At 40.7% G+C, this 18,089-nt stretch overlaps 2 protein-coding genes across 3 annotated transcripts; both read right to left on the bottom strand.

Moving 5' to 3' along the window:
- Positions 1-1,769: 1,769 nt before the first annotated feature.
- On the bottom strand, positions 1,770-5,378 carry LOC112877152. Its single transcript, XM_025941360.1, has 2 exons — positions 4,891-5,378; positions 1,770-2,073 (listed from the first exon to the last, which is right to left on the bottom strand). The coding sequence occupies exon 1, from the start codon at positions 5,182-5,184 to the stop codon at positions 4,903-4,905; it is 282 nt and encodes a 93-aa protein (XP_025797145.1). The 5' UTR covers positions 5,185-5,378; the 3' UTR covers positions 1,770-2,073; positions 4,891-4,902.
- A 377-nt stretch (positions 5,379-5,755) lies between these two features.
- Positions 5,756-17,757, bottom strand: LOC112874218 (calcineurin-binding protein 1). Of its 2 annotated transcripts, none has more exons than XM_025937423.1 (21): positions 17,619-17,757; positions 17,435-17,509; positions 15,447-15,566; positions 15,336-15,376; positions 14,438-14,649; positions 12,396-14,338; positions 11,307-11,531; positions 11,069-11,216; positions 10,846-10,971; positions 10,471-10,670; positions 10,125-10,360; positions 9,819-10,029; positions 9,579-9,734; positions 9,311-9,468; positions 9,035-9,227; positions 8,044-8,435; positions 7,630-7,810; positions 7,320-7,549; positions 6,599-7,244; positions 6,442-6,508; positions 5,756-6,329 (listed from the first exon to the last, which is right to left on the bottom strand). In XM_025937423.1, exons 1-21 carry the CDS (start codon positions 17,619-17,621, stop codon positions 6,103-6,105), a joined length of 5,790 nt encoding a protein of 1,929 aa, XP_025793208.1. In that variant the 5' UTR covers positions 17,622-17,757; the 3' UTR covers positions 5,756-6,102. The 2 variants fall into 2 exon arrangements, with proteins under 2 accessions (XP_025793208.1, XP_025793207.1); XM_025937422.1 differs by having other exon boundaries at positions 6,424-6,508.
- Positions 17,758-18,089: the final 332 nt, after the last annotated feature.

The following is an 18,089-nucleotide window of genomic DNA, read 5'->3' on the forward strand; positions in this document are numbered from 1 at the left end:
ATAGCACTGGTTATAAAAAATTCGATGTTGAAAATAGCCCGCTATAGTTTCGCTATAGCCCGCTATTAGTTTTTTTTAGAAGATCTACCGCTACGCTATGCAACATTTATCCGCTACGTCTGCTAAAGGGGTTTTATGAGATTTAACAATGCTAAATGTCCGCTGAAGTGGCTTTTGCGAGCTTTAGCAGCGCTAAATGTCAAGTCGTGATAGATTTTAGTGGTGTCATTCCCTCAAAGACGCAGTTCGATCCAACTAAATGAATGTAGTGTAGACCCTGGATAATGTAGCATGAGCATCTTTGGGCAGTTTGGGCAGTTAAGAGACATGTTAGAATTTACGTTTTGGTGCTAGACCAATAATGCTTATAATTTTATATGTGATTATTGATTATTTTATCATTCTGCTAAATGATTTAGTTTTCGCTACAATCCATCACTATAGCTTTCTATAGCTTTTAGATAAGACTGCCACAAAACTTCATAGCCTGCTATTTACAACATTGCTAAAAGTGCAAAAAGTATTATTGGTGATGGAGAGAGAAGATATATAGGATACGAGAGATGAGTAATATACTGAAGATGCTCTAAGATCTAATTGTAGATCTCGGAATTTGATTCTAAATGCGCACAACTGTTCTTATCCATCTATCTATCTCCTGCACCATGTCATCTACCGCTAGTTCCTAAGAGCAACTCTAGTAGATCCTCTATTAAAAAAATAGAGACCTCCAAATTCCTTCCTTTATTCTCCATTCCTAAAGGTCTCTAGTGAACCCTCTATTATAAATTAGAATTGAGGGTTATTATTAAAGTTGAAACAAATTTGAAAGCTTAAAAAATAAAATAAAAGCAACAATTATTTAGTATTTTGGGGTCTAATTTAAAATTAAGAGCTATAGTTGGAGTTGGTCTGACGTCTCCTTTTCAACCATCTGCCGTATGCCCCTCGGCGATGCCACATCACCGCCTTGACGCCCCAGCGTTGATCTAGCAACCACTCCGTGGTTCAGTTCTTAACTAGTGAGATTTTTTTGTCTACGAATACACATCTTTCCTCCTTTTCTTTGTTACTCCCGTATCATGTCACATAAATCCAATATGAGCTCAGACAGATGTAATTTCGTGCACTTGCGGCATCCAATATCGTCACGTTCCGTCATGGTAGATTGGTATGCGCCCGATGGACGGACGAGGGAGCAGAGGACCAGCGTATCTCCATGCAAACAATGTTTGTTGGTGGTGCCCGACGGACGGCGCACGACCAGTGACAGTGCCATGCTTCGAACCGACAAAACGATAGTGTTACCGGCTCACGTGGAGATGGAGTCGACAGCGCCGTGCTCCTTTTGGAGAGATTGCGAATACGAGATAGTACCTCTCTTGGCTCGTAGTGGCTTTGCAGGCGAATCTAAATGTCATCCCGTCCTTCTCGTTGGCTCCGATGGTAACCAGGGGAGAATGATGCACTCGGTGATACTGATACGCAGCTTTGGCCTACATTTCCCGTGGGCAAACGATCTGTGTGGTGTGAGACGCAGGAAATCGATTCATGGCTGCCAAGAAAAGTGGCAGACCAAACAAAAACTGCCCAGTGACTTCTCAATTTTGACACATGCAAACCTGGACAGCCAGCTGATCAGGCTCACCTGATCATTTGGGGCCCTTGGCAAACCACTCAAGGCCCCACAAAACAAAAACTGAAATATGTAACCACGGGGCTGGTAGCCTGGTAGCAACATAGCAAAGGCAAATGAGTGGCCAGTGAGATTACTCAAGCATTTCATAATACAAAGACAGTAAAACCCTCCAGCAAATATAGGACAAGATGCCTCTAGTCATTGGAAGGGTTTCCCACATAGTATAGGCAAATAAGTGCTTTGTAAAATTATTGAAACAATTCATAATACAAAGACAACAACTTTAGAATGGAAGCACACAACATCTTCTGCTTCCATGCCAAACTGAAACAGAAAGTAGGGTGGTTCGGTGATAATATTTTCCAACAGAAAAGAAAGGGATCAGAATCAGTTTCTTATTGCTTGCCCAAGTAGATCTTCCTGGCAAAAGATATCTATAAGAAAATAAAGTAAGAAACCATCAGGCCACTTGAAGCTTCAAAATAAAAAAAATTAGAACATAAGGGCAAGCAGGTTTTCTAAATACATATAGCTTGCATGCTCACACTGACTTACAAGTTAATACAAGAAATATAAGCAGGGTCCTATTTCACATATGAACAGGACTCCACACAAATATCCTAGAAACAAGAACAACTCAGAATGCTCTGAGGTCGGCAAAATTTCATGAGCAGATCACCGCAAGTGTTTTTGGCACACACGCACAGAGGTCATGCTCAAATTACACTTGAACCAAGGCTACATTCACCCCATCTAGTGTGGATATAGTATGACAGCTCTTTCCCCCCTCAAAACTGACAGATGAGCTGCCCTCATTGTATTGAGAAGGAATAAAGGTAGTTCATACAAAAATAAAAATAAAAGCCTAAGAAAATGTAAAACAAAGAAAAAGAAAAAGGACTGCCAGGGTCCAGCAATCTAAAACACAGGGTGTGCCACAAGAATAACGGAGGCCACTTTAGGTCATAAACAAATATTACATGTTAGAAGAAAAGAACAATGCATGAGCAACAACAACATAATTAGTGGACAAAACTCCCTTTATATCAGCGCGTTCTGAGTGACAATTGGCTATGCTACAGTACCCTAGCTCACCCATATCTCCCACATAACCTAATTTCCCCCAAAAGGTTATTCTCTATTGTTTGTTTTTGTCTTTACGTTCGCTTGTTCTGTGGAGTCCTATTTAGGACAGAAACAATCTTGCCAATTTTTGTCTAAATTATGATTATCTGACACAGATTGCAAACTGGTTACGGGAATATGGCCAATTCCAGTGTTCAGCCTGTTTGAAAGTGTCGCAACTGACAACATGGACTCCATGGAATATACACTACACAGAGTAAAACCGAAGACTCATCTTTGAACTTCTGACACTGATTACAACTTGAAGGAAGCCCCATGGACCATGTACAAACTAGAGGGTTGTCAACATGTCTGAAAATTTGAATGCACCAATCTAATTCTACTAACAGTATACAAAAAAGAAAACACCAATTCAACAAAGATACTTTTTTTTGTCAGGCAATTACATGTTTCGAGGCAACCTGAAGTTAAACTGTGGCTTGTAAACAAAATGTCTATTTCTGGTATTTATATATAGCAGTCAAGTTCAAAGCAGGCATTTCTATGTCAGCAACAGGTCCAAGGTCTACAAGCATGATACAAGTCTACAACTGTAACCAAATTTGGAATTTAGTTTGCTAAGAACAAATCAATGAGGAACACACAATTAAGTTAGAATTGTTCTATTTGATCAGTCAGGCAACTGGATTTCTGAACAAACTTAAACCCAACAATTTAAGCAAACTGGGGAAGACTACTGGAAACAAAATGCAAACTATACAAAAAAAAGAACACATACATTTAATGTACACCAGGAATCTAACAACAGTTATAAACAATTTCATGTCCTCAGAAGTAACAGCTAACAAGAGAAAGACACCGATGAACAACTGAAAACAAAATTAACATGTTAACGCAATGCATATTGCAGAGGAAACACAAAGCTACAGAAGTATCTACTTAAAACTTGCTCCCACCCCAATTCGTTAAACCAGATTTGCCCCCTCCCTGACTCCCATCAGGCAGAATCATAATTTGCATTGCTCCAGACCAACAGCAAGATAACCAAACCCTACCAGGAGTAAGTTTCAGTCTAGCTAACAATTTGACTGAGAACACAAGATAACCAAACCCTACCTGGAGTACGTTTCAGTCTAGCTAACAATTTGACTGAGAACAACTCCCAGAAGAGGAATCAACCAACCAATCAGATTTTCCTAACAGTATACCTAAAGAACCGACTATACTTATTTGAGCATGCAATTACATGTTTAGCAGAAACCTAAAGCTAAACTGTGGCTTGTAAACAAAATGCATATTTCTGATGTTTATACAAAAAAATCAAGTTCAAAGGAGGCGGTTAATATACTACAAGTCTATAACTGTAACCGAATTTGGAATTTAGTTAGCTAAGAATAATTCAATCTAAGGAGCACGCAATTGAGTTACAACAGTTCAGTCAGGCAACTGGGTCGGACAAACTTAACTCAACAATTTAAGCAAACAAGGGAAGCCTACTGAAAAAAATGCAAACAATATAAAAAAGAACACATACTTTTCATGCAAACCAATGAATCTAATAACAGGTATAAACAATGTCCAAGAAGTTACATGAGGATGACACAGAAGAGCAACTGAAAAATAAAACAATGTCAATGCAATGCATATTGTTGAGGAAGCACAACGCTGCAAAAGTATCAGTGTAACTCACTCTCACACCGAAAGGGATAGGGTATGAGAAAATCAGAATGCAATCAATTCACTATAACCTCACGAAATTCAGTAAAAGCCATAAACAACTCGTGCTTCCGAGTTCCGAGCAACCACAAATATGCACGCTCAGCGATTATGAAAGTCAATGGGTCCCAAAGTCAATCCGCCAGTAACTAGATTTGCGCCCATCACAAATTTCCGTCAGGCCGAATCAAAATCTGCAGAGCTCTCGACCAACAGTAAGCTAACCAAACCCTAGCCAGAACCAGCGCACGATTTGTCTAAAGGCAACTACCAGCAAAGGAATCAATCAACAGAGATCTCAATCTACTGTCTCCGAACACCAAACGCTCCCTGCAGGAATCCATCAAGCAATCAACGCCGACCAAACCCGCCTATCCCCAATCTGTTGGACCAAATTCTTAAGACAACGGGGCAGCATCGAGATTCATCCAGCAGAGGCAGGAGCGTACCGGCACGGGCGTTCAGGACGACGGCGGGCTGCCGGAGTGACGGGTGATGAGGTCGTCGTAGGGGTCGCGGCGGCCTGCGGCCTGGCTGATCTGGGGGTCCCAGGAGAGCTGGGAGTTGAAGCGGTCGAAGGTCCAGAAGCCGTAGGGGCGGAGCGGGAGGCTCCACGCCGCCTTGGTGCGCTCGCACCGCTCCTTCATCCGGTAGACGTGCTCCCGCCGCACCTGGTCGCGCTTGTCCGGGTCCTCCATCATACGGAGGATCATGTTCTCCGCGAACTCCATGATGAAACCCATCGCCGCCGCCGGTCTGCTCCTCCTCGCCGGTGAGCTTGGGATCTGCTGGTGCGCGTCCCTCTCGGTCGCTCCTGCGGTCTGCCTGCGGTGGGGGAGTGGTGCGGCTGGTGCCTGCTGCGTCTGCTTCGCGGACGCGTTGGCAATTGGGGCCGCCCCACTTGGGCCTGGCGGTTGAGCTTTGCCGGTGGGAGGCAAGATGGCCGAGTTGGCCCGAAAGGGGAAGGGAGAAAGAGGGCCGGTTTGGAACGGAGCCTTCAAAAGGGACAGTTCTAATCCAGTCACTTCCATGTGTTGATTATCCTGGATCACCGGGGTTAAATTGTGAATGGGAAAAGAGGCGATGGCTGTCTCGATGACATATGCCAGGCTGCAACGCAACACGTTATTAATAAGTTCATCACATGGGTTATACAATAGCATAACATGATATAGCCAGTTGTAGTTATACATGAAAAGGTCGCCATGTCGCATACGGCTCAAGAATGTTTTGGCTATATTTAACTAGTTGCTGTACTAGCAAGTAATAAGTCCCTGGTCATGACTGCAACCCGGCGATTTGTAGATAGCAGCGTGTGCTACTCCACCAAAGTTAGACGGAAAAGCTGAAACTTGCTCAACTACTGTATTTGTTGGACCCCAAATGTGGATAAGTTCAATCTATGATTAGTCAATCGCCACAGATTTGAGCACCAAATCAAGGATCGGCATTTGGCATTTGTCACCATCTTAGATTTCGCTCAACTTTCGCCACTGCTTTTGATTCTACAACTAAGCTCAGGAAAACTAATTTACACACCGGCACAGATATGCTACCTACATTTGGCAAAGATGGCAGCGATTGCACAACGGGCAAAGCCCAGGGCCTAAAACCATCAGGAGGGATCACATGCGGCCAAAGAATCACAAGCTCTGCCTTCGTTATTTCCTCTCCATGCTGTCCGGTGCACTTTCCATTGCTCTCGATGAACCACTGCGGTTGAGCTGAGATGCCGCACTGGCGGCTTTCTGGGCATCAATGGCAGTTTGCGAAGCGCTAGCACCACCTGCTTCTTGGTGTGCAGGAGGAGCACAAGCTGCAGCCTGAGTAGAAGGATTTGCATCATGTGCTGCTTCAGTGAATTCAACTTGGGAACTCTTTTCTTTAGCTACAAAAACAAAAAAAAAGGAACATATCAGAGTAAATCCAAAGGGTGGTAGCTATGTTAAGCCTGTCCAGATGTCAAGGCATGTGTCGAAGACCTTGAGAAGAAACAGTACTCTGTGGGATTGGCTGCACAACTTGTGGTGAAGCTGTCGCTGCAGAGCTTCCTCTTTTACTTCTGGACTGCAACCAGCAAAAAAGGGAAACGTGACTATGGGATGGAGAGAATGTTACACTAAGAGAACGCCCCATCACGAGAAACACAAATCATACCTTCATCTCATCACAGTACTTTACAACAGAGGATATATTGGAGTAACGTCCATGAACCAAGGTATATACCCACAGGAGGAGCTTCCTTGGAATGCTTAGGTCGAGCGTCTCGATTACAGGAGGGGCTTGTGGTATCCCTTCAATCGGCACGTGTGATGGAGTTACTGTATACAGATTAATGCCTGAGGGAAATGTTCCACAGGAGCTCTCCCGATAAAAGTTGTAGGTGCTCTTCATTAACGTAACAGCAGTCTCCAAGTTATCTTCGGAAGTTTGCTTGATGGGAATGTTTTTAATTCTGTTCAGTGTCTCAAACCAATTCATGTCAAGGCCTTTGAACTGAGCAGGCCCATCAGGGGATGAGATAAGAAGCTCATCAGGCTGCAAATCAACATAAAGAAGGAGGCCGTTGGATAATGGAGCAGGCTGGTTTGTTGAATCCATGGACTCAGGCAGTGGAGTGATTGAAGCCAGTTTGATGAGAATACACCGGCACCACGCGAGAGAAGCATGCTTGCATATCTTAGCAAAATTGCTGTTTGACAATTTTGGTGTCTTGAAGCGCTTTCTTATTTTCTCGTTTAGTCCTTCGAGAACATCCAGTCGGACATCACTCTCGAGCAAATGGATGTACTGGTGGATATAACTGCCACAAAAAAAGTGCTATTGGAAAACTATCATGCCTAAGAACAATTTATGACACCATTAATGAGTAATTTACCTGTAAAGATTGCTTTCTGATAATTCTGGACTGTTCACCTCTGGTATAGTGCTTATATCAGCCCACAAGTTTGCATGGTCCATGAACACACTGAACATTTTCTCAAGTAATTGTTCAACAGAAGCATCACCAGAAGCTCGGCGAACCTCAGCATTATTAATTGCTGCTGTTAGAACTTGAAGGTACTTCCCAAGACCAAGGGGAACAATATCACCCAAACATAATGCAAACTACAAAAGAGAAGAAAATATTTTTTAGTGTACAAGGGAAATGTAGAGCTTTGCATAGTTATTTTGTAATTAGGAAGTACCCGCTTATCCGTCCGCAGATATGTATATGCTTTCTCAAGAGTCCACAGGTCTCTATTCTTCTCCAACAGGTTTAAGTAGAATATCATATACTTCCTGATGCATGTAATGAATTTTCGTGAACTTTCTGATAAACTGACCTCCAGATTCTTTCTGGATCCACCAACATTTGGATTTTTCCTCCTGGAAAACCAATGGAACAAATTTCCATGTTAGTTATTAATCTTGTACTGCCTCTGCGCTGAAGTGAATAGCTTCCCAAAATACATAAACATTTAGGAATTTGACCATCAATGACTATAGTACGTCAAATAATTAAGTTTTGTTCTATGAGAATGACATGAATAGATTTTAATATCAATTGTACTTCTATATCGATACATAATATTGCATCAGAGAAAGAAATTAAACTTTACCTTCCTTTTCTAACAGTGCCATCAATCTCCCACATGTTCACTGTAAAGGAAGACCGAGAAGATTTGAAACAGAATGAGAGCTCTTCCTTAGCCCGCTCCAGGTCCCCTGCTTCACCTCTTCTATACAATCCTTGAGCAAGCTTGTATCTCGCCTTGTGGAAATGCTTGAGCTCCCCTTCCACACAAGTACCAAGGGCAAGTAGACAATCATCATAAAGGATGTGCCACACTTTATCAAGTAAATCAGGCTCAACAAACTTATTTTCCTCTTTAGTATCTAAAGCAGATTTTTCATTCTGATCAGAAGATGAATTTGAAACATTAGTCATGGACCCCAACATGCTCAAGACATTTTCCTTCGTTGAGTGGTTGTATGTGTAGTCAGCAACAACCTATAAAACAAACAATCAACTAAGTTATCATAAAATTTTCTACTAAAGAACTGTCACAACAGATGCCCCAATTAGGAACAAGACAGAAATAGTACTGTGCTATCGATAACATGCTATCATTATAAATAAATGCACTTTTTTTCTAATTCTCAAATTGTAGCTCTAGGTATCAAGGTAGAAGACTAGTTTGAATCTTAATTTGAGCTAATCTAGTGCAAGTTCTCAATAAGTCAAGCCAGGTCTGCGGGCGGTAGGCAATGGCAACCATCTGATTCCTATGGGATCACAGATGCTTCAAAAGTGGTCCTTTATAGAGAGAATCAATCACAAGAATCAGAGTTAATTTTTTAGATTGGCATGGATAACTCAGTCCATTCGATTATCGGTCCTCGCAGCTTTCGTAGTGAAACAATTCATGTGGTCATGTCATCACTCACCAGTCAGTCAGTATGCAAAAGCATAGCTTAGGCAAGAGTATAATTTTTTTCGAAGAAAGCCAAGAGTAGACTTAAAACCAATCCATGAAGAAGTTTGCTGCATATCAATTTTTCAAGGGAAAATAACTCTTAAAAAACTGGTCAGTTACATCTTAGACAAACCTGTGTAGCTTCAAGATTCTGTTTGCCTTGAGTGTAAAGTAATTTCAAGCGTGATGCGTGAATCCTGTAAACAGGGTCGACTGCAGTTGGATTCAACATCATGGCTTTGTTGTAGTACGAAAATGACTTCGAAAACGAATGCCCCAGTTTCTCACACAGTTTTCCGAGGTAAAATGCATGAAGCCACTGCTCCCTACAAGTAAATAAGTATTATATCATCCCATGTGTGAGAAACAACAGACAGAACATGAAAGTAGATTAGGAATGTTTGATTACTTGATTTCAAAAGCCTTCTCGAAATGCTTCATAGAATTTTGACAAAATGTCTCCCATGTTGAGTCCTTCACTGGTAATGTAGCTCTTTGATCATAAAAGGGTACCACATTTTGAAGGCTATCATAGTAGACTAGAGCCAGCAATTCATGCGCCTCACTCTAGACGAAAATGAGATTGCATGTCATCCGAAAAATTTCATCAATAACAGTGGAAAGTAACGGATTGATACAAAAGGCATCATAATACATAACAGATTAGAAGAACTCACCTGTTCAGGAGCAGTTTTGGCAAGTAGTGAACTCATCAATAAGCAGCGTCGACTATGTCGGCGACCCATTTCAACCCTTCTGATTAAATCTGTATTTGTTCGCCAATCCAATATGCTTATATGTTTACTACCATCATTGAGCAACAGGTCAACTTCCTGTCATACTAGCACTTGTTATGCAACAGAATTGATTAATACAAGGGAGCAGATCCAATCTTGGTAGATCTAAAAAGATTTCACCTCATCATAAAGATTGGAAAGCTTCTGCCAGCTTTCAAACCGCAATGGATTGTACAACAAATCATACTTGAAAATATTGGCACTCTGTTCAACAAATTCTTCCCCTTCCTTTTTCAAAACGAAACCTGTATGCTTGTCAGTGGCACTTATATCTTCAGCTTGTGCTATGTAGAAATACAGGTTACCATAAACATCTGAGTAAGGCTCCGAACTGCATCAAATAGTTGAACATGTAGTTAGGATAAATCCACCAATATCTCTTTCAAACCATAGAGAAGGGACTCTAGGTGTAATGCACAAGCCAACCTAGCAGTGGAGAGTTTTTTGAATGCTTCATAGCCTCTTTCACCTGGAAACAGTACATTCAGGATAGCTTCCCTAGATTCATTACTTTCGCAAATTTCAGAGAGTACTTTTTCGCATGAGTCAGGTCCATCCAAGAAATTATCGATAGGGTTGTTAACCAATAAGTCATAAGGTGGCTGCGGAAAGTGTTTACGTATAGCCCGCAGCACTCTCCGTAATTTAACCAGGCCAGTTTTCTAAAACAAAAATAAGAATGGGCAAAGCATTAGAAACTATATTTGATGCTAATAGTTCATAGCTAACTGAAAGTAGGAAACATGAAGGTTGTTATTAAAAATTAACTCACAGAAAGAGCTTTTGCATACGGCAGAACATATTGAAACACATCAGCACATTGTTCTTTTGTTTGATAATCACCACGGCTTGTATTTTTATGTACTGCAAGATCATCTTCACTGCAAGAATCTGGATTTATCTTCAGACCATATAAACAGAAAAAAGCCTGGTCCAAGGCACTATCAAGACACGACTGTATCTCATCCAATTCTGCATGAACAGGACATTTATCAGGGTAACTGCAGCACCAAGAATTTACAAAATGATAATTTACGATAGAGATAAAACAAGCCAGTATTATCTCAAGTTATGCATTATCTTCACCACAAGATAAATACAAAATAGCTAAAAAATTACTAAAACAGTATATGCCATCCAGTCTTACCCGATTCTTCCTCATCTTCCTCATCCTCAGAGTTCTGCTTGCTGTCATTAACCGATGATTCATCCACCATACTGTCTTGTGCTCTGACATCTTTTGTAACTTCATCTTCTTCCATCCCATTTGAATCTATACAATACGACAGAGAAAACCAGCAGATGTCAGTTATTAGTTAGTAGGAAACATGAAACATGTCTACAATAATAGGGTCGGTAAGAAAACTTACTAAGTTGTGATTTTAGTTTCACGTCTAGTGCCATGAGATGTTTGATTGCGAACTTGAGGAATGTCCCCTCCTCCCCTTCACCATCCTTTCCGGAACAGCAGAGCCCATACTCAGCAACCAAATCATGGACTGCGACAATTAAGTCAACCTGCATTGGTGAATGAATAGCTGAACGTTGAATAGGAAGGGCAAAACTACAGAGCTCAATAACTTTGGCTAATATGAAAGTGGCACATACCTGAGTTTTGATGGATATCGTAGGATCAAGGTGCTGGAGCTTGCAAAATGCAATAGCTGCATCTATGAGACAGGAACTTTCCAATTGGTCAACCTGATAGGAGGTTCCAGAGCATGAGAGTTTTCTTGATAGGATTATCTTCACAGCAGCACACATGATTGTCAGGAGCAATGATTGAATATCACCGACAATAGACACTAGTGAGCTCCAGCCATCTTGCCCATCCTGCAAACATAAAAAATTTAACTATGACTCAGGTGGCAGTGTTGAGAGAAATTAATACACTAATGGGTTTCCCTAACTTGTAAGCAAGCATATAAGTTTGATCAAAATGCATTAAAGAAAATTTTTGTAAACTGTACAGCGGGGGAAGCCCCCGCTACATTAAAGAAAATTGATACAGGTGATGTAGAAATATATGAAATTTCAGACGATGCCTTAAACTAGAACATGGCAATGTCTTGGAGCAATTCTCACAGTATCAGCAGAACATGGAGAATAGATATTTCTTAAAAACTTAAAAGGGATTACTTGCTACTGTTTATGTTGGCTCGATCTTTTTTTCTGCATGGTTAATAGACAGTGCAGTTTCACTAATCACATGGAATAAGAAAGTTTTCAAAACTTTGTGCTTCTTGCCCGACCAACCAATCTACTCCCTCCAGATAGAAACATACAACAGTTTCCTTTTGTTTACTTTGCATGGTCTCCAAGATACAGGAGTATTTACCATAATATGTTTGCAAACACTAAGGATTATAGACTAATAATGGTTTCTACAATAAATAAGACTCTTTTTTTAACTAAGGCTAATCTAGATGCAAAATATTATGAGTTGTCAAAGATAAAAAAAAGTTTGGCTATGATAAAATGTTCAAAAGATTTAAGTTTTGTAACATCCATGGGAAACAGTAACAAACTGCAAAAAGGAAAGCTTCAATCTCACTCTATAGCCATATATATTAATTTTGCGTGGGGCACACTAATAACACAAATGTAAAAACTCATTACGTATTGTGCCAACAATTAAGAGACCTGACTTAAAAGGGCAAAGAAGGAAATCTGATGAAAAAGGGACATCCAACTTACAGAATTATCACATTGATCGATAAAGTCTTTTGCTTTACTGGCATTTCGAGATACATCTCTGACTGCTTCCACAACATTTTCGAGGCGGTTCCGGTTCATTGCTTCCACAAAGTCCATGTTACTTGAACATTTTCCCTTTGGGGGTGTAACAGCTCCAACCATGCCAGCTGCCACAGTAAGAACTTGAATTTTTCTTCGATGGGAATCAAGATATACCTGGATGTTCATTGGTTTTGCTTTTTCGCATGCAGATATTAAGACATCCAAGGCAGACAACTCAAGTGAAATGACATTCTCACTCTCTCTTTGTGGACCATATGCATTTCCAACATAGACATCTTTGGTGGAAAGCAAAAGTGGAGGTAGCAATTTCATGAATTCTGTATGAGTTATTTTGTTGATATTCTCATCATTATTCCAAAGTAAAGATTCAAGCCTGATCAAGTTAATTTCACGAAGAATCCTATCTGCTGTCAGTGATTTTACAAGCTTGGTGTGAGGTAGAAGAATGACATCTCTACAGCTTTTGTCTTTGTTGCCGTTTCTTAGGATGGACAGGGCAATATTGAACTCTTTGTAAGCTTTCTCTTTGCAGTCTGATGAAAGGGACAGACAACCACTCAGCCAGAAGAAGCGAACCCAGAACGCACAATTCATGTTTGAAGAAGAATCACATTCAGATTTTTTATCACTAAGCATGTCAAAGGAAACAGGTTTGTCAGAATTTTCATTACTTTTCTCAGTTATATCACTTGAAGATACATCTGCCGAACTTCTTTCCATTTCCAAATCCAAGTCAGTGGATTTTATTTCTCTGACAGATGTGTTGAAGGGCAGTTCCAGAGCTACTGACTCAATGATCTTACAAAGATGGTAAGATGAATCAGACAGATCTAAGGATGTTGATGGACTTCCAGAACACAAAGCCCAATCATAGTACAGCTCAGCTAGAAATAGACTGCACAATTCAGATCTGTCTTCAGCCCAGCCTCTAGTAAGTTTGTCCAGTTCAACGAGCTTAACAAAATAATCTTGGAAAGGAACTTTGAGATGAGCCATCTCCTCAAGTAACATATAACCGATGTGATGAGGGCCAAAATTTTTGGATATCTTGCATAGAAATCTCTTGAAGTCGTTTGCCTCTTCATCGGATGTATAGGTGAGAGTATCAGTATTGGAAGCGTCAGCATTTCCAGAAAAATCAGCCTTTTCTGCAGCACTTGGCCCCTTGAGTATAAATGGATCGAGAAACTGGGTCACAGCATGCGTTATATCTTTACCATCAGATCCATTTTCATCTTTTCCAGATTTGCGACTTCGCAGCCTCTCAAGACGTGTGCTCCGCCTTTCATGAGGATGTTCTCTATCTGAATTAACATCTTTCTCTTTAACTGTAGTTTTGCAATCATGAGATGGCACAGTCTCACCATCATGATGTGAATCATTTCCATTTTCACCAGCAGATTCCACACTTTTTATTGTATCTGTAGATACGACAACATCAATCATGTTATAAGCAAGCCCTTTGACACTATCCTCACTGCCTGAACACCTATCAGCAGTATTTGTGCTCTTGTCTTCATCAGCCTTCTCACTGTTTGCACTTAAGAAGCATAGGATACCATCTAAAAGGGCCAACCATTTTGCATCATTCAATTGCAATGTAGCACACTGTTTACTCTTCTTTGTCCTTGTTTCTTGATAGATTTCATCATCTATGGATTTCCTTTTGTTGGAAAAGATGAGTGTCACATGTGTGGGTTCAAGTATGTCAATACCCCGAGGTGCGAAAGGTACCGGTTCAGCACATTCAATGGTCTTCTTGACATGTAAAGCACGATGATGTGATGGCCAACTCCTAAGTATTAAATTTGCTACAGAAAGGCATGCAACTTCATCACGAATTGCTATAAGCACCTCCAATAATTTCTCCATGCAGTTCCCTACAGAACATAAGTAACTATATAAGAAGCCAATATAGGTATCATAAGTGCAATAGATGAACTGAACATAAATTATAATGAGTAAAACGGGTATCATACAGTTGTTTGGGCTGCATAGAAGGCCTTGCTCAAATGCCCATCTTGATACACTCAGCAGACCCATTGAACAAGAAAGAGTACCCAGATGATTCCAGACAACTGAATCATTTGAATCAAGTTCTACAGCTTGTAGGTAACAATGAAGAGCATTATCATAAAACTCCAAACCTTGTTGGAGGAAAACAGATGCAAGATTTTTCAATGTTAAAAACCTGTACAAGTGAGAAAGGTGTGTCAGCATTTTAGCAGTTAAAGTTAATGTCACACATGTCAGATCAATCAGCCATTGGAATCCATATGCTGTATCCAATTCAACACCCGCGACACCAACCAACTAGGCAATTATGCCGTGTATTGTACAATAAAACTAAAACATATATGACAGGCAAGAAGTAAGCTTATGATGCTGCTATGGCATATGTCGAACCATATGTACCTTGAAAATGAGGTATATTTCGAACAAAAATAGAAGCAAGAGAACTATCATACTAAAATCACTGGAAATTCACTGAGGAAATAAGTAACAAATTATACACAATACCACAATAGGTGATTCCCCTACTGCATGTCCCTAAAAAAAGTAGGGATAAAATGAACATTTAACTTGTGAAATGCTACATTGCTGCCTTCCTATGCTTTTGTAGTACAACAGTTTGTGCACTTAAGACTAGAAATTCAAATTCTGATCACTCACAGGAGAAAATCGGTCTTCCAAAGTCAATATAACAAAAGTCTCTTGGTACCATAAAATTTAGAAGAACCATAGTTTTATGCAGTTAAATTGTTTCATGAATGGTCTTCTATTTTGTATGTTTCTTCGGTGATATGAGCATTTAAATCAAACAGCAACTAAACACATCTTAACCACGAGAACAATAAAATGTATGAGAAAAAGAACCTTAGCTGCAGCAAATGCTGATCACTGCCAATGTTATCAACCTGTTCAAATAAACAAATTGACGTTACGGAGAAGACCACAAAATAAATATTAAAAAAGTAATGAAATTGCCTGAATGTTTGATATTAGCGGGTCCTTCAGAACATCCTCGAGAAGGTCACGAGCTTTTGAATAATCTTTTTGTTGCAACTTGAGGAGTCCCTCGTGATACTTCTGAGAGAGCGCAAATTCCTGACAGAATACAAAGAGGAAATATCAGTAACACAGAGATACTGAGACATAGTACTTAGAGCTCTTCACACTGAAATTTTCACTCTTGCCACGAGAAGGTAGTTATCAGAATCTGATTCAGATGCTACTGGTTATTCAGAATTTTCTTATATCAACCTACACTAATCTAGCAATTGCAAAAACAACCATTAATAACTTGCACACAATTGAAAATGCTTGATAAATGCGTTCGTCCAGTAGACAAAAAAAAGTCTACAGTGCACTTCAGGACAACGAACCAATATGTCGAAAAAATGCCCTGGACAACAATAATATATATATGTGGATTCTCTTTTCATGTGATAAGTATTCCTGATTATTGATGTAAGCAAAAGCTACAGAAAGGTGTTGCTGTGGTTTAGGTGCCACTATGGCTAATCACCCCCCATTCAACAGAGTACAAGTGCACTGTTCTTTTAAAAAAACACCTGGAAAAGAATTCATGGACAGAGTGCACATCACATTTTCTGGATCAAAGACCGTAAGTTTCAGATTTCAATCCAAGAGAACACAAGAAAGAGTAACAACTGATCAGCCCATTAAACTATAAATTCACATTTCCCACAAACAATCTCTTCTAAAATATCAATAGTCACATGAGATTTAATGTTACAGTAGTTAAGATTTAAGAACACAAGAAGTAAGCAGTACATTTGTTCGTAAAAGATCCAAGGTTCCCGACAAGAACTTTTTGTTCACTAAAAGCAAAATTAGCCAGATCTTCGCATTGACTCAAGTTAATGTGCTCTAAGAGTACAGCGAGTCATAACTTGACATATCCTTCAGATATCCCTCTCATCTGTGAGATACTCAAGGCTTGCACCAAACAGTCTTTCCATGCATATATCTCCTTATAATAGAGAAAAGTACCATTTGGATTAAGCGCCTAAGTCATAAGGCTCCTACATAATTTTTGGCCAGTTAAAATCAAAGTGATAAATTAAACTACCACTTTAAGGATGCATAACAAGCCAGGGATGTAAGTAATTGCGTGAGTATACGGCATCAGTTTGCAGCATCATACCCTGCATTAAACATAAATCTGTCCAGCTAAAAGTTCTTTACAACCACCAGTTTCCTCTTGATGCGTGGATATCTCAGACGGCAAAAAGTTAACTAAGCTTACAGCAAGATTTTTATAAGAATAAATCCCACACCAAACTGCTGTAAATTTATCTTGCAATTTTATTACAACAGAACTCAACATCAAGAATGCAAACTTAAATCTGAAAGGCCTAACAATCCCCATGCCCACCTGCGCCTGCAGTCCAAAGCTGAAGTTGAAACATTACATGCTTCCATTCTAGATGATGTCCAATCGAAAAAATGAACTCTTAGTAAGAACTACACTTCACTACCTAAAATCACCAATGCTTGTCCAACATTTTTTTTTCACTACGGGCGAACCCGAATTTCACCAATGCTTGTCCAACATGCAGTACTGAACTACTGGTAAATGGGTTGTGTTCTTCTTCTTGATGGTGTGCCTAGGTGGATGGTTCAGCAGGCAGGGTGGCAAACAATGCACATGGAACTGCTATTCCAGCTTAGGTGTGGATTTTTAGTGTTGAAGTTTTCTGGATTTCCTCTATTCGGTATTACACCAATTGACAGGACGATTTAGTTCACAGCTCATGATCTCGCGAGAGGTGGTTTCACAAAGAAATTACGAAACACTTTATTCAGCTGAAATACGACTAACCCAACACATTGCACTCGACAAATCGGAAGCCCTAACTCATCGCGCCCCACAAGCTGAATTAGCACACCGCTACCGGGTGCTAGCAAATTCGGGGTAATAAGGAACCAGGGAGGAAGAGGAGACCTACCTGAGCTTCCTTGGTCGGCGCGAGCGGCTCCCATTGGCCGCCGGAGTCGCTCTCGTTGATGGCTGCGATGGAGAACTGCGAGCGCGCGTGCACGCGAGCGAGAGGGAGCAGCGAGTAAGTCGCAAAGCAATTAGAGACAGGGGGGCAAGAGGTGAGCATGGAAGGGGAGTGAGGTCGGGCTCACCATGGCCGGCAGCTCCGCGGACGGGGCCGCGGTAGGATCGCCGGCGACGAGGGTTCCGGCAGCGAGTGGCGCTCGCCGCCGGGAAAGAGCGTCTCTCGAATAATCACGGAATTACCACCAATTGTTGGGGTTTTGTGTTTGGGTGGGGTCGCGTACGGTTGTCGGGTCGGGTCGTATACACGAGGATCCGAATACGTCGGTGTGGACCCGAACCCACACGAAAACGAATCTAATCTTGCGAATAGTTGCGAGTACAGAGTCGGCTATTCACGGCAGCCAGCAAAGATGATAAGGCTGGGTCTATCTGTTTGACACTAAACTCGTCGAATGAATATCTCTTTAACGGTAAAATCACACATCGTTTGATTCGTAACAACACAAAAGGCGACGTAACGTGTTGTCTAGGGAAAATACAAACAAGCTTAATTTGGATCCCTGATTCTAAATAACTTACCCTTGTACAGTTGATCG

Source organism: Panicum hallii, chromosome 9, assembly GCF_002211085.1.
Source record: "Panicum hallii strain FIL2 chromosome 9, PHallii_v3.1, whole genome shotgun sequence".
Taxonomy (NCBI): Eukaryota; Viridiplantae; Streptophyta; class Magnoliopsida; order Poales; family Poaceae; genus Panicum; species Panicum hallii.

Excerpts from the sequence above, each read along its gene's own strand:
- LOC112874218 (XM_025937422.1), bottom strand. Across the intron at positions 14,339-14,437 it reads TCTATGCAGCCCAAACAACT|GGAACTGCATGGAGAAATTA; the intron begins GTATGATACCCG and ends TATGTTCTGTAG. Across the intron at positions 7,245-7,319 it reads TCAGAAAGCAATCTTTACAG|TTATATCCACCAGTACATCC; the intron begins GTAAATTACTCA and ends TTTTTGTGGCAG.
- LOC112877152 (XM_025941360.1), bottom strand. The coding sequence starts at position 5,184 with ATGGGTTTCATCATGGAGTTCGCGGAGAACATGATCCTCCGTATGATG.